The sequence below is a fragment of the Hesperophylax consimilis genome, chromosome 1 (assembly GCF_061612785.1).
Source record: "Hesperophylax consimilis isolate HC1 chromosome 1, BYU_Hcon_1.0, whole genome shotgun sequence".
NCBI classification, from domain to species: Eukaryota; Metazoa; Arthropoda; class Insecta; order Trichoptera; family Limnephilidae; genus Hesperophylax; species Hesperophylax consimilis.
The window spans coordinates 35,606,901-35,622,178 of record NC_142836.1 but is presented as its reverse complement, the minus strand read 5'-3'; the positions used below and the strand labels follow the sequence as shown (position 1 = coordinate 35,622,178).

Sequence of the window (15,278 nt, the reverse complement as noted above, 5' to 3'; positions counted from 1 at the left end):
TTACACTAAATGCACTCTGGAGTAATGGGGTTTTCAATCGATAAAAACATTTAAAAAAAATTACATTTTTATTAATTTTTGGTTTTTACTAACAAATAATTAGATAATGAGGTTGTTGTACGTGCCGCTTTGATTACAATTTCTGTATACTTAAGAATATTGAATTATTATTTATTTGATCTAAAAAATGAAGTTACATATTGTATGAATACAATAAAAAATTATTGTATATAAAAATCGAACAGGCAGTGCTCACAAGGTAAGAATGTTGCGTCGGAAATTTCAATTTAACCCTAATTAGTTTTACAAAAGAAATAAATTATTTTTATAGGCGTAATGTGACAGAATAATATATATACAACCTTCTTACTTTTTGTTTAAAATAAATTAATGCATTTGATATTATTATTCAGAAGTTGATTGGTTTCCCGCAGTAGGCCATGAGATTTGCTTCTCTGAGCGCCTCGGCACAGGTCTGAAAGGAAAGGGAAAACATTTTAATATTGTCTTAACTGTTATTAGCAGTTGAAATAATGGCCTGTTTACACTAGCCCGGTGTTGACCTGGGAGTGCCATCCAAAAGTGCAAATAGGTATTTGCCGACTCGCTGACTCGACGATACTATTGGTGAACTCAAATGATTAAGTAGATTAGTGCGTGTCCACACATCGACAAGACAAGGACAGCAACCCCCACCTACCAGGGCGCTACTAAACCCAAAAAATATAAAGATTCTATTCCAGTCAACTAAACGGTAACTTAATGCACTATCCTATGCGAACTGTGAATTTCAACATTTAGTTGTCACTAAATCACTTTACTATCCATAACTTTTTGGATATGATTTAAGAAATCTTCAATCTTTCCAAAAATACCCCTCGACTAGCAGAATTAAAGAAAGACCAACATTCCCGGGTTACGAATAACCTGACAATATTTGAAAATCTCCTACTAACACCACAGTAAGCGGAAAATGTTACTTGTGATGTGATGGACGACTTAGCCACCCGAGGAATTGAACACGCTACGCCTGGGTGGGACGAAAAAGCGATATCAACTCAGCCACCGACCAGTCAAACTTTAAAAATGATATTTTAATTTTCAAAATAATTTAATTTATAATTACCGGATGTGCGTGGCACACTCTTGCTACATCTTCGGCTGAGGCTCCGTACTCGATGGCCAACACTGCTTCATTGATCAGCTCGCCAGCGCCCTAAGTGATCAGAAATGATCCCCATATAAATAATTAGTTAAGGGATATGTATTTGCTAGGTATGTTCAGGCAAACTCCACTGGCAGCAAGATACAGCCAAATTGCTGCCTCACCAGTAATTATGGTCAATCAAATAACACTTTCTTAGTAAAATTATTCAGCAGTACATATTACACATAACAACTTATTGAACAATGGCACAATTTATTCCATTAGAAATTAGAGTAAATAGCGTCACATTACAGACGGTATTGGCATAAGAACGAAATTCTTCAATTAATTGTTAGCAAATCAAATGCCATCAAACTTTAAAAATACAGCACGCCAGCAGCAACACATCATTAGATAAAACCAATCCTAAACTGCACAGACTGTTTAGAGGGCGGTGAAACAGATGGCGCAATATCCTATTCCCAAAAGACATCTAATAGTAACTAAACAACACAGGATGATCATATTCATATCAATGTAGGTATTATATGTCCAGATGTCGAGTTAGTACCATTGACACACTGCCTCTAGTGATAAGTAAGTTCTCCCACTATTTTATGACAACAGAAATTAAGGTTCGTTGGTCTGCAATCAAATTGACATAATGTATTTTAAATTGTACTTACGGGTCCAATAATGTGGGTTCCAAGAATTCTATCAGTGGCCTGGTCCGCCAAAACCTTGACGAATCCGTCTGTGTCATTATTTGTTTTCGCACGGGAATTAGCCATGAAAGGGAATTTGCCGACTTTGTAAGCTACACCCTGAAATAATTTCAATAGTATTTTTTACTCAACCAATTATTTTATTTATTTATTTACGCCCTTGGGGCTTTTACACAAAACAAGTATAAATTAATTACGTTACATAGTGCTTTCAAATTGACATAACAATAAAGTAGATTAGTATTTGTAATGCTGAATCCATTGAGGGGTGTGATCAGCACTTTTCAGATATTTGAATTTTAGCTTGTTGTCCCACTGACTGTAATGGTAAGGAATCTTCAAAAATAAAGAAAGCAGAAAAGTAGAGTTCACTACGCTTTGCAGCGCATCCATTGTGGAACTTTTCTGAGCAGGGTCTTCAGTTTTTGTCGATTCCTCGCCGTTACTAAGCCAGTGGGACAACGGGGTTTATTTTAAATGTATCATGTGACAACTTACGTCCTTCTTCAGGTCTTCTTCTGATTTTCCTACCCAAGAAACTTCGGGATGTGTGTAGATAACAGAGGGAACACAGTTATAGTCGATATGAACAGGCATTCCCTGAAAAAATAAAGTAAAGATAAAATTATATTAATCAATAGGCTCAGAAATCGATGAAATGCATAATAGTAAGTAGAGGGTTTTCCAATAAGAGGTGTTATTTTGATATTCAATCGTAAAAGATCAATGGTTTCGTAGCTTGTGTGGCACGTAGCGCCGTCTTGTTGAAAGTAAACGTTGTCCAGATCGATAACATCCAATTCCGGCCATAAAAAATCATTAATCATCTCTCGATAGCGCAATCCTTTCACCGTAACTGTTGCTCCAGCCTCATTTTCGAAAAAGTAAGGTCCAATGACTCCGCCAGACCATAAACCGCACCAAACAGTCACACGTTGAGGATAGAGAGGCTTTTCAACAATAACTCTTGGGTTTTCCGAGCCCCAGATGCAACAATTTTGCTTGTTGACGAAGCCACCGAGGTGGAAATGGGCCTCATCACTCAAGATAATTAGCATTTGATTCACTCAAGTGAATTTTAATAATTTCAATGCGTTGTTGAAACGTGCATCGTTCCATTTTTATTAATGGCGTTGTTTCTACTTGTCAAATGTCAAAAAATGACAGCTTAAAAAGTAACGTCTACCGAAATAGCGGGCTATTCAAAATAACACCTCTTATTGGAAAACCCTGTATGTGCATAGATTCAAAATAATACTTACGGTCATTCCCTCTACACAAACGATTCCTTCGTCTTCAGCTTTGTGGGCCAACATGGGTCCATGGATACAATCACCGATGGCATAAACCCTAAAAGATATACATAATTTAAGCTTAGTTGATTAGCCTTTGAAAGTTTTACATATCACATAAAAGTAACCAGAAGCAACATTTTCATTCAACGTGCAATATGTACTACGGTGAAGATTTTAGTAATTTATCACCAACTTGAGATGTAAAAAAATAATGAAGTAGACAAATTGAAAGTTCTCCTGAACAATTTGGTTACATTTTTGGTTTCGTGTATTATATATATTTTTTTTATTAGATGTGATTCCGAGATACATGTAGGTAAAATGGAATACCCAGAGATGATGGTTTGGAATGTTTCATTGACAGGAATTCGGCCTCGAGCATCTGTGATGATTCCAACCTTCTCCAAACCGAGGTCCTTGGTGTATGGACGCCTTCCAACGGAAACCAAGAGAACGTCACAATCCAGCTACAAATTTAATAAAATATATGTTGTTATCAACTTATCAGTAACTCAGATGATCAACTATTCAGTAACTTACGGCCGTTCTTTCCAATCCTACTGATCAACTACTGAGCCGAAATTTTGGCTCAACACTGCTCAAACGCACAACTATGCTCTTTCCAATTGAAAAGTGACAACTGAGTGATTAACCAATTTAAGGAAGCCAAACTACTGGATTAAGCTTGCCTCAGTAAATGACTACTTATAAAAAGTGTCAACAGAGTGAAACATATTTGCGAGGCTAAGGCACGGTGGCATTAAAGTCAAGCTAATACTTTATTTTTAACATATTTCATACGCTTAAATATTAAATATCGGTTTACGTATTACAGTACTTAAAAAAATATATGCATTAATAATAAATACAATAATTAATTCTTCAATGTTAATTTAGCATTGAAAGTTTTAACTTTGATGTCATTTTATTGTCTGTGAAAGTGGGCATGGCCAGGCGAATCGAATGTTACTGAATAAATCACTTGTCTGATCGGAGCCTGAGATTGATCGTTCAAAAAGGTTGGAACAACGGCAGTAAGATGATCAACTTTTCAATAACTAAGTTCTTATGTAAATAAACATACCGAATCTTTCTTTCCGTCCTTAGCACCTTCCACATCAACCTTGATTGTGTTTCCGCTCTTGGTTGCTCCCAGTACCTTTGTTCCTAGCTTGAAGTTAATTCCTTGCTTTGTCAAGATCTTCTGGAAGCTCTTTGCTACCTCCTGATCGATACCGACACCTGTATCAGAAAAATAAAAAGTCTAATAATCTGGTCGATAACAACACCTGAATTAAGAAAAAGAAAATAGCAATAAACAATTGATTACACAAATGTTGGTTACATTATGGTTAATAATTACCTCCAATGCTGTCCAGGTATTCAACAGCAGTTACTTTAGCACCAAGTCTCTGCCATACGGATCCTAATTCAAGCCCAATTACTCCAGCTCCAATGACTACCAAATGCTCGGGAACTTTGGATAAACTCAAAGCACCGGTTGAAGATACAATGGTTTGTTCATCAATCTGAAACAACAAACAGGCGAGGTTAGAAGATAATACGTACAGACAACCAACTTTGGGAATAGAAGTCTAAGAAAACGTCTCTATTCCTGCCAGTCTCCTGCTATATTCTTCCAAATACTAAACACTTTGTTATAAATGATTACCGCTGTAAAGTGGAAGTATTGATAGATACTTTTAGTATCGTCCTGGTGAAAGACCACCATTCGCAATTGAAACATTGCTTGAAATGGCTTTAGCCGTTTTTGGTAACCAGATCTGAATAGACACATACTTCCCCACCTCCTTCCCCTCCCCACTACATTCAGCCTCACAACTTACCCCAAATGGATATGGCATAATCTCACAGACTCCAGACGGTTGGGAGCAACTCAAGATTCAACATTGCACTCTTGTGCAGTACTCACATAATTTATTAAATAAATGTTATAGTACAATATGTACCTCAATTCCAGGGAAAGGTGTAACTTCTGATCCAGTAGCAATAAGAATGTTCTTCGTATTTACTGTGTCTACAGATCCATCGGTTAATTTGACAGAAACTTTTCCGGGGCCTGTGATTTCTCCGTAGCCATTAAGAGATGTGATCTGCAATTAAAAATTACACTATTGATTAAATGAACAGTATGTAAAACACATCGTCAGACTAGTATACTCTATTACCATCATCGACTTCAATCCTCTTCCGAGTCTTGGCCACCTCCAGAAAACTTCTTCACTCCTGCCAGTTTTTTATTCCTAAGACTTAGGCATTTGCCTCCACACCAACCAAGTCATCTAAGCTTAGGCCTCCCAACCCTCCATTATCTTGCAGGTTTATTATAGAGTAGCCTCCTTGATGGTGGGGGTTTTCTTCTATTCTTGCTGTTATAGACTATGCTGAGAATTAAATATTAATTTAGCTAACCTTATTCTTCTTAAACAGCATGGCGATTCCACCAGTTAGAGCCTTGACTACTCCAGCCTTTACACTCATCATTTTGTCAAGGTTGAGGGTGACGTTGGACACTTCAATACCCCTCTCCTTCAGGTCATTACCATGAGCCATGTGGTAGTAGTGGGAGTTATTTAAAAGGGCTTTCGAAGGGATGCAGCCTACGTTCAGGCAAGTTCCTCCCAGTGTCGGGTCCTTCTCTATGGCTACCACCTGAAATAGAAAATTTATGTTAGCTTCAATAATCTCAGGGGTTGAGCACAGCGAAATCAATAACTTTACAATATCAGATCGATAGGCGTAATTATATAGGCGATAGGATTTTATATCGATTTCCAGGGCCCGGTCGCGCTATTGATAGCCATATTGATAATGCAATAAATAAGAAATCCATATACACTTGCAACACCGAAGGTATTGTCTATGAATTGACATTCCTAAACGTCAAACGTCGAACAACTACATAAAAAGATTATAAATTAACACCATTGAATGCTAACCTAAATATGCATTGACAGTCTGCATTTACTTTTTGACACTAAAAAGGGAGTTAATTGGTTAATGAGTTCTTTATTCACAACATATTATGTGAATAACTTTCATTTATCCAAGGACGAACCAATGTAGCGTCATTGGCCCAAATGGATTCAACTCGCTTCTTTCAATTCTAAGAGCTTCATTAGTTCAACTCCATTAGTTAATAAGCCAGTAATTTTGCATAAAGATCGACATTATTTTAAAAAGATGTGGATATTGACAGTTAAACGAAGCTTCTCTGATACTATGGAGGTCATGCTAAAATTTGTACGTTGGCCTTCAGAAGATTTCTTATCAATTGTTAACGAAATATCACTAACTGACCATAGATGACAAATTTACAATAGCGTTGGGATTTATCAATCGAACATGCTAGACCTCCAAAAGCCCAGTACTCAAATACTACTAAACAAATATTTTGAGTATAATATTTACACTGCTATGTTTTTTTTCATTTGGTGCATACGGTTGATACTTGATGCACATTATATCACATATAATAATATAATATAAAAAAATTATTTTAAATTAATATGGTCATTTTCTTTGAATGTCACACCAAACATTGACGAGTAGTTATAAAATAGGAAATCATATTATTTATGATTTATTAAGCATCAATAATACATGACTGAATCAGATATAATAATATTGTGTAAACTTTTTCTGAGAATTGAACTTGAAAACAACTAAGTATGACATTTAACAATGTAGGTAGTAGGTACCTAGTAACATTATGTTGTTGGTTTCTCAAAGATTCACAAATTTGATATTGATGGTTTCTATGTTTGTAAAATGCACTGTTTGCAATGTTTCTGCAGAAATCTGAAGGATTAGGAACATTCTGATAAAATAATACCTTCATGCCAAGTTGGGCGGCTTTAATAGCGGCCACGTAGCCTCCAGGGCCGGTGCCGATGACTACCAGGTCGGCATCGTGGGTGGTAGCATAACTGCGGACTCCCAATAATCCTGCTCTCTGCAAATTAAAACAACCAATGATACTGCGGGCTAGCTAAAACTCTTGATAGGCCAAGTGTTTTCAGTTAATCTTTAGGCCATTTTTGTATGAAGAAATGTATAAAAAATTGTAAATCAGTCTCATAGTTCCAAAACAAACTCTCCATCTATCTCGTAAACAATGCATGTAACAGAAAGAGATATTACGATGGAACTCTCAGGAGCAAGACCATAGTTTACAGTTGGAAATCCTCACTATTACACTTGGGTCTTTGGCTTCAAGTCAATAATTATTGACAACATAATGTGGGTACGTAATTGCTTTTTTACCGAATAAACCAAAGGTTTTCAAAGTACGGATGTTTCATCACAAATGGTTAACATCTTCCATTCAAGATTGTATAATTATTAATTCCACAGGTGTTAAAGTTAAAGATTTTGTATATTAAAAGTCAAAGTATTTTTTATGTTGGATTTTATTAAATTAAATAAGATAGTCATAAATAAAAATTTCCTCGCTACAATCTCAACAACTTTCATCAGTAAATTATACTATTTTGCAAACAAAATATACAAACATTTCAATATTTTGCATGTAAAAATATATTTTAACCTCTGATAAATCAATAAGTTGTTTTAATATTACTAAGACACTATAGTAGTTCCAGAGAGAGGTTGTATGTACGTCATCGATGAAAATTCTTCCTAGTAACTTGTATGAAAACGAAAAAACAGAACATAATAGAACTAGATATTAGAACTAGAGTAGTCATGTATGACCTCCCTCCGGGAAATAGTTCTAATGGCATTTGATAGTAAAGGATTGATCATAAATAAATAACATAAATAACATAATAATTTAACTTTCATATGACAGAATTGTAAAACAAGAATCATCTCTATAGTCAAGCAAGCAGTTTTAAATAGAAAATTTCAGAACCATGAGGAAATCCAATATAAATAGAAAATAATCTCAAATTAAATATTTTGTAATTATAATATAAACACCCGAGCAATTTTTGGCTTATTATGGCAAATTTGCAAAAACCTTGCGATCGCTTGTCATAAGTGTGTCAAATTTATAGATCCGAAAAACATGGGATACACGGCGAAATGTAGGTGGATTCATTGGCTTTAAACCAGTTTGTATGTTTCCGTATGATTATTTTGATATTAACTAAATAATATGGTAAATGTATATATACAACAAATCGCTCGAGTGGATAATATTTTAATTACACAGTTCAAGCTCGGTGATCAGATACTTGATAGCTCGCCCAGTAAAGAGATTTCTCATTGCTTCAAGCTTATGTAAATTAAGGGAAGATATAAATTACAAAATTTACATATTACCCAGGAAACAAACAATTTAGAAATACTAACTAAAACCATATAATTTTATTACAAAATAATATTAATTATAAAAAGAATCTTCTGCATTTTATAGAGGCACTGAGTGATGATATCCTTTATCAACTTCAGTACAGTTATGTACTTAGTACGTACATTCCATACAACTATTAAATTTAATATAAAGCAAAAATTATTCAAATAGTTTAACAACTACATGATTGTAATTCTAGACATAAAAAAGAACATTATTGGAGAACGCAATAGTGCCAGTGGTGTATTACAGTAGAAACCTGTTAATTTTTAATTTGAGAAAACAAAAAGTTCCGGAACCATGCTAATTTTATAAGCTTAAAACTTATGTGCACAAGATGCAAATTAATATAACTTAAATTAATGGAATGTTATTTTTATAAATAAATACATACAGATTTACAAACATTTAGGAAGGTGGCCGAAAGAACAAACTCAGAGCAGTGGGCGGACCAAATGCGGCTCTTTGGCTTGACTTGAGTGCGGCCCTTCAATGACTGACGTATTTAAAATACATTTTATTTTACTAATCATTCGAATAATATTTCGTAAATTTAACAATATTTTTCTATCTAAAATAAAAATGACAGCATAGGTAAATACTTAAATATGTCAAAACATTGTTGTGAGAACAGTAATGTTCTAATCCGCCAGGATGCACTGTCGGCGATTACATTATATAATATAATAAGCCCAGATGAAGCTTGAGATAACCGAAACCCGGTTGGCTGTCATTATTAATTCAAATTAAAAGTGGTGTATTAGAAAGTGTGTTTTTTTTCAATTAATATATAATGTCACACCCCAAAGTGTTTGCTTCCTTCGAAAATACAATTAATTGTATTTCTAATATTTGCAAGTCAAACATTTTTTATATTAGCGAGTGCATAGTTTGCGCTCCTTGTTTATGCTGTGTTTTGACAAATTGTTGTTACTTTTTAAATTATCGATTTGTAATTAAAAACATCAGTTAATGAAAAAACAATATCTTGAAAATTTTTATCAATAAATTAGATTATAAAGTATGATTGTGATACATATATAGTTTTATTCAGTGTACCTAGTTTTAACCGACTACTTCGAGGACCGAAACAGGGTCCTTGTATAGAAATTTAGATTCCAAAAGAAATCTAAATCGTTGTACTGCTATTTGACTCTTATGATTAATGACCAATGAGTTTGTCGACCACTGAGTTAGAGAAACTAATATATGCACAAAATAAATTACACCGTTAGCCCTAATATCTGTAATGACAAAACTACATATAAGTTGATAAATTATTGCATCCCGTATATTTATTTGCAATTTAAAAAAAATTTTACCATAGAAAATAAAAATATCACTGTTTTAAAAAGAGTACAATGTATTATTTAACATTGTAAACAAATTTTGCTGTGGAGCTACATATTTAAATTTTTACAAAACTAAAAAAAAAAATTATTATTGTGATTCCGTGTAATGATAGTCTGATTAAACCTTATTTAAATAACCCCAGGGTCATACTTCCAGTTAAACAATCAGCCATGGTTACTTGTTACTTAAACCAATTCCACAATTTCCAACTTTAAGGTTAAACACGACACTCGTTATATTCTATTGAATTGAATCATCGGTACAATATTGTATTTGTATGTCTTTCTCGAAAGAATTGAGTTTTTAAACGAACAAAACTATTTATTCATATTGCCTATGTACAGGCGCAAACTAATAATTTGTCTTAATATTGTAAAGCAATACCTTGGAAAAAGCGTATTTTAATTAAATAAATTAATTAACACGTAGAATATAACGAGCGTCGCGTTTAACCTTAATTGATGGTTTGAAAATAATTTTGTAATACAATGCACAATATAATATCTGAGCTAATTTACACCTAGTTGTAAAAAACTTATTATGTACATTAGGGTGTATCGATTTTTAACTTTTTTTTTGTTTTCAAATTCCAAGTTGAGAAAAAGTTGCTACTAGGTACCACAACTTACCACAAAAAGTTTTGGATTTTTAAAAAAATGTTTAGGTCTCCCGCACAAGGCCTAAACTTTTAATTTTTTTCAAAAAATATCCAATTTTTTAAAAATAAAATCGTAACTTTTGTGTTTATTCCAAGTTAAAAAACAGTAATATTAGGGCATAAAAATAAGTAAGAAAAGATTTTTTTTTATAAAAAATGGATTTTAGGTCTCCCGCACAAGCCCTAAAGTTTGTTAATTTTGATGAAATTTTGTAATTTTGTGCACATATATGAACCATGTTTTTTTTTAAAGTTTAAACCACCGGAATTAATTTTAATTTTCTTACAGAAGGCATAAAATGAGTTCAGAACACAAAAATTACGATTTTATTTTTTTAAATTAAATTTTTTTTTTTAATTTTTTGAAAAAAATTAAAACTTTAAGGCTTGTGCGGGAGACCTAAGCATTTTTTTAAAAATCTAAAACTTTTTGTGGTAAGTTGTGGTACCTAGTAGCAACTTTTTATCAACTTGGAATTTGAAAACAAAAAAAAAGTTAAAAATCGATACACCCTAATGTACATACATAAAATGAACTTAATTAACAGTTAGCAAAAAGTTATGTGTTTTAAAGAGGGTGTACCTCATAAATAATATTGGAGACTTCCCCAATAAGACTATTGGGGAAAAAACCTGCACCAGTGACGAGAATTTTTACCCGCCAACAAACCATTGATGCGCTGCTGGCATTGGAATTTCGTTCTAGCTAGAATTTTTTGATGTGCGATTTAAACATGTATTCCATGAGAAAGCGCATAATTTTTTTTTAACAGAATCGCTTGCACTTGAAACACTTTACAGTTCATTTTTGATTTCCCTCAAAAGGGTCTGGTGTCCCAAAGGTTAGTGGAATTGTAAACTTTGTTGTTGAATTAATTAGGTTGTAATAAAAATAAATAAACATAGATATTGCTTAAAATTTACGATTACTTTTTACATAAAAATATTTGAGGCTAGTATCTGATTTACAGAACTCTTCAATACTCGTCGAACAAGTGGATATTTTTCAGTCGCTTTTCGGGAGAAGCTTCGGAGTTGAGTTGAGATACCACCGTAGCATATTCGCGCTCCAGCTCCATAAGCGAGGAAAGTTGCTGGTACAAACCTTGTCGAACTTCTTTCTTGTTGTTCTGGATGGTATTCAATTTGTTTTTGGTCTGCGTCACCCACTCTACAATGGACTCCAGTTGGTTGAAGAACTGCTGGCGGAAGTTAGCTGCCGACATGGCTCTCGAGTAATTGTCTAGCACGGAATTCAACAAATTTACTTCTTTTTCTATGTATTGTTTGGAGTCAATCAAGGTGTTGTAAAAGTCGTAGAATTGTTTAGTTTCGATAGTGTTGGCAGCAATCTGATCGTACAGCTCGTAGAATCTCCTCTGGTACATGGCCAGCTCAGCCGGTCCCGGCTGATCCAGTAGATGTTCTAGCTCTTTGATTTCTTCATCTTCTTCAGCTAATCTGTTTTCCATTTCAATAATCTTTTCATTCAGCTCCTTCATATAATTGATTTGCTGAGTGAAATCTTCTTCCGCAATAATGCTTTTCTCCTCTTGAATCTGAACTTGTTTTTCTATGTGTTTGCTACGTAAACTAGAAAACTCATCTCTGATGTTTTTGGTTTCAATCACCATATCCAAAACTTTCTGATAATCTTCTTCGGATTTGATCTGGCCCTCCATCGCGGCGAGTTCTGCTTCATATTCCCTGTTGGCAATCAGTGTATTTTCTAACTCTGTAGAATCCCTAGAAATGACTTCTGTCAAATTGATATTTTCATTTTTGAGGGACTCCGATATCTTTGTGTAGTTTTCCAACTTGCTTAGTTCTGCCGTTATAGTTTCACTGGGGGATGCTATAGACAATTCTTCGCCCAATAGATTGTAGTGTTCTTGTCTGGCTTCATCATCATCACAAATAGTTTTATCAATCTCATCCAAATCTATTGGATAAATACCAGCTGATTTATTTTCAATGAAATCGTTTCTTTCGTCTAAAATCAACTTATTGTTTTTGGTTTTCTTGTAATTAACATACACATACTGATGGTTGGATTGTTTATAGTTCTCAGCAGATGTTACAGGAACTTTCTGCCTATATCGTCTCGTGGGTTGATATTTTTCAATAACTGAAATAATGTTACTGAGAACCATTTTAGTGCTTTCATCCAATTTGAGAGTGATCAAAGTTTGTGTATGATCAGTGGTGATTTTTCCAAATTTACAATTTTGACTTATGAGCCATTTAATGACAATGATGAGCTTGTCGACATCCAGACCCATGATTTGATGCGGCTGGAGGATGATAGGACATCTCTTGGTGGCACGAAGGAGGGCATTTATAATTCTCTCAGAAAGTAGAATTTTCTTACGAATATTCAATTCTTCTCCATATCCAAATAAGAATCCGATGTTGTTTAAATTATCAGATCCGGTAATGCACCACGTCAGACCACCAGCGATCTTATCAAAAGGAGCTAGCCCGTTGAAATTTGCTCTCATGTATCCTGCGTCTGTCAGGTGCTTGTAAATCTTCAGTAAGATTTCTTTTTCTTCCTGATCATTCTTGATTTCCACCTTCATGTTTTTATTTTTGTAATCAATTGCTGTTTTGGTTTGTAGCGCCATATTGTAGTCTTATTGGAAATAACCAAAATAAATGAATATGTATCTATATATTGCACTAGATATTGAATGTCTTCTCCAAGTCATTGAATGCAGCCGCAGTCACTCTTGAGAACTTGGTGCAGTACTCCTTTTCACCTCTTTTGGAGTTTTTGTTGCTAATTGCACACGACACTATATCTGTAAGCAATTTTACTGAAATCTTCATAGGCACAAATTATAATCGAAAGAAATATTATATTCAACAAATTTGGTGGAGAGCATTCCCGACTTACTCACGTACATATCACGGCTTCGGAATCATAATATAATATGTAAAAATTGTTACACTTCTTTATCACTGTAACAATGGTTTATTATCAAAATAGATACAGTGTTTAGGGTTACGGTCGGGCACTCCAGAGATAATTTTAATACATGAAATGTCAGAATGTCACTTAATGTCAGTATATTGAAACAATAGCTATAGTTTTGTATTGTAAACCTTTAACATACACTCATATTAGATTAGGTACAAATAGTTATCTATTATTCGTGAAATATGGCTACAAATAAATAGTGCAATTTATTGTATGAGGAGTTATTGCATAATGAACATGTTACGGTAATGACTACACAGCAAACCTAAATAAAAATAGTTTTGTTATTTTATGAATAAAGATTATTTACCCTTGCCGATGAAGACAAATTTAATAGTTTTGAACCCATGCTGTACCCGTGACCGCTAAATATCTTTCGGCGAATTTATGTCTGCACCCTTAGGGCAAAGAGAGAGGCGAAATAATTTCTGAAAGTTGGCAGATTCAATTCTTGAGACCTGACGACTAGCGATGAATCTAAATTTGATGGCTCAGTTCGGCAAATCAGCTGTAGCCGATTTAAATTTACTTGCGGTTGATTGGCTGATAAAAATCAATGGCTGAATATATCGTTATGAAAAAACGGATGGTGAAATGGATGAAAATCATTTTCCATAGAAATTGCACATGCCAATTGTTATAAAGCTCTGTCAGACGGTGCGATTTTAGTTGGACGTAAATGGCTTATTTATGGTTGACCGATATTTATTGAACGACAAAAATTTAACTTATTGAAATTATTTGTGCGGGCGTCTCTATAATTTTTTACATTTTGCGGGAATAAATTGAGAACATGTCATTGAAAAAGCATAACAACGTCATATTTTGATTAAAAAATGGATTCAAAGAAGAATTGAATTAGGTGCATGTTTTTATTTGTCATTTCTATTTGCTGTTTATAGATAGATAACATTACGATATTAAAAGATACTGAAGGGAATCGAAATTGGATAAAAAATTTGATGAAGTTTCCAAAGTCCGCTGCACGCATAATACGCATTTATATTTGAATAACATTATTTGATTTCAACTTGATAACTACTGGAATCAACAAGTCGGGGAGATGGAAATACATGCACAGAATAGGTTATTTGTTTGGTTTATTGAAAGAATTTACTTACCTTCAAAATTAACTCGAAAGGCGATTGAGAAAAAAAATAGCTTTAATGCATCTTTACCATTTTCCCCGAAATAAATAATTGTTTCTCGTTGTAGGTAATTAGATTGAAAACAAGTGTTAATTTTTAAATTTTGCATACGTGCAGCCGAATTCGACAACTTTGCTCTCATCATAAACTTTATTTAAAAAAAAATTAGAATAACATTGATATATCTAACACTGGGAAATTCATTTTCAAATCACCACCATTTTTCGGTTTCGTTATTTTTTTATGTGAAACCGCAAAAGAGCCCCAACTGCTCTAAATCACCTGGAGCCAGTGAGACTATGGCATCTCGTATCATCATCTATGTACGTTGTGAGGCTGGAAGTAGTGGGGATGGAGAAGATGGAGAAGTACCTGGCTATTTAGATCTGGTCACAAAACACGGCTAAAGCCATTTCAAGCAACGTTTCAATTTTTGATGATGGTCTTACACCAGGGTAGACTAAGAGTGTTTCCATGATAACACAGCACAGTGAAAATTCAACACACCTTTAAAAAGTGACATAAAGTCATTAAAAACGATGAAAAAATAATATTTAAACCTAATCCAAACTACTTAACCCAGTTAATAAAGTTTTTGTTTCATCACTTTCCATGATTTTATATAACT

The 15,278-nt window shown here is 33.9% G+C and overlaps 2 protein-coding genes across 2 annotated transcripts; both read right to left on the bottom strand.

The window, feature by feature from the left end:
• Window positions 1-49: 49 nt before the first annotated feature.
• Window positions 50-13,971, bottom strand: LOC149426776 (dihydrolipoyl dehydrogenase). Its single transcript, XM_089633206.1, has 12 exons — window positions 13,813-13,971; window positions 7,024-7,143; window positions 5,601-5,840; window positions 5,138-5,281; window positions 4,531-4,696; window positions 4,252-4,409; window positions 3,498-3,634; window positions 3,135-3,222; window positions 2,371-2,472; window positions 1,834-1,971; window positions 1,127-1,216; window positions 50-475 (listed from the first exon to the last, which is right to left on the bottom strand). The coding sequence occupies exons 1-12, from the start codon at window positions 13,849-13,851 to the stop codon at window positions 410-412; spliced, it is 1,488 nt and encodes a 495-aa protein (XP_089489332.1). The 5' UTR covers window positions 13,852-13,971; the 3' UTR covers window positions 50-409.
• LOC149426777 (coiled-coil domain-containing protein 93-like) lies at window positions 11,186-13,310 on the bottom strand. Its single transcript, XM_089638431.1, has one exon. The coding sequence runs from the start codon at window positions 13,144-13,146 to the stop codon at window positions 11,497-11,499; it is 1,650 nt and encodes a 549-aa protein (XP_089494557.1). The 5' UTR covers window positions 13,147-13,310; the 3' UTR covers window positions 11,186-11,496.
• Window positions 13,972-15,278: the final 1,307 nt, after the last annotated feature.

Excerpts from the sequence above, each read along its gene's own strand:
- LOC149426776 (XM_089633206.1), bottom strand. The coding sequence starts at position 13,851 with ATGGGTTCAAAACTATTAAATTTGTCTTCATCGGCAAGG. Across the intron at positions 3,635-4,251 it reads AGGACGGAAAGAAAGATTCG|CTGGATTGTGACGTTCTCTT; the intron begins GTATGTTTATTT and ends TTAAATTTGTAG. Across the intron at positions 1,972-2,370 it reads AAGAAGACCTGAAGAAGGAC|GGTGTAGCTTACAAAGTCGG; the intron begins GTAAGTTGTCAC and ends AAATTATTTCAG.
- LOC149426777 (XM_089638431.1), bottom strand. The coding sequence starts at position 13,146 with ATGGCGCTACAAACCAAAACAGCAATTGATTACAAAAATAAAAACATG.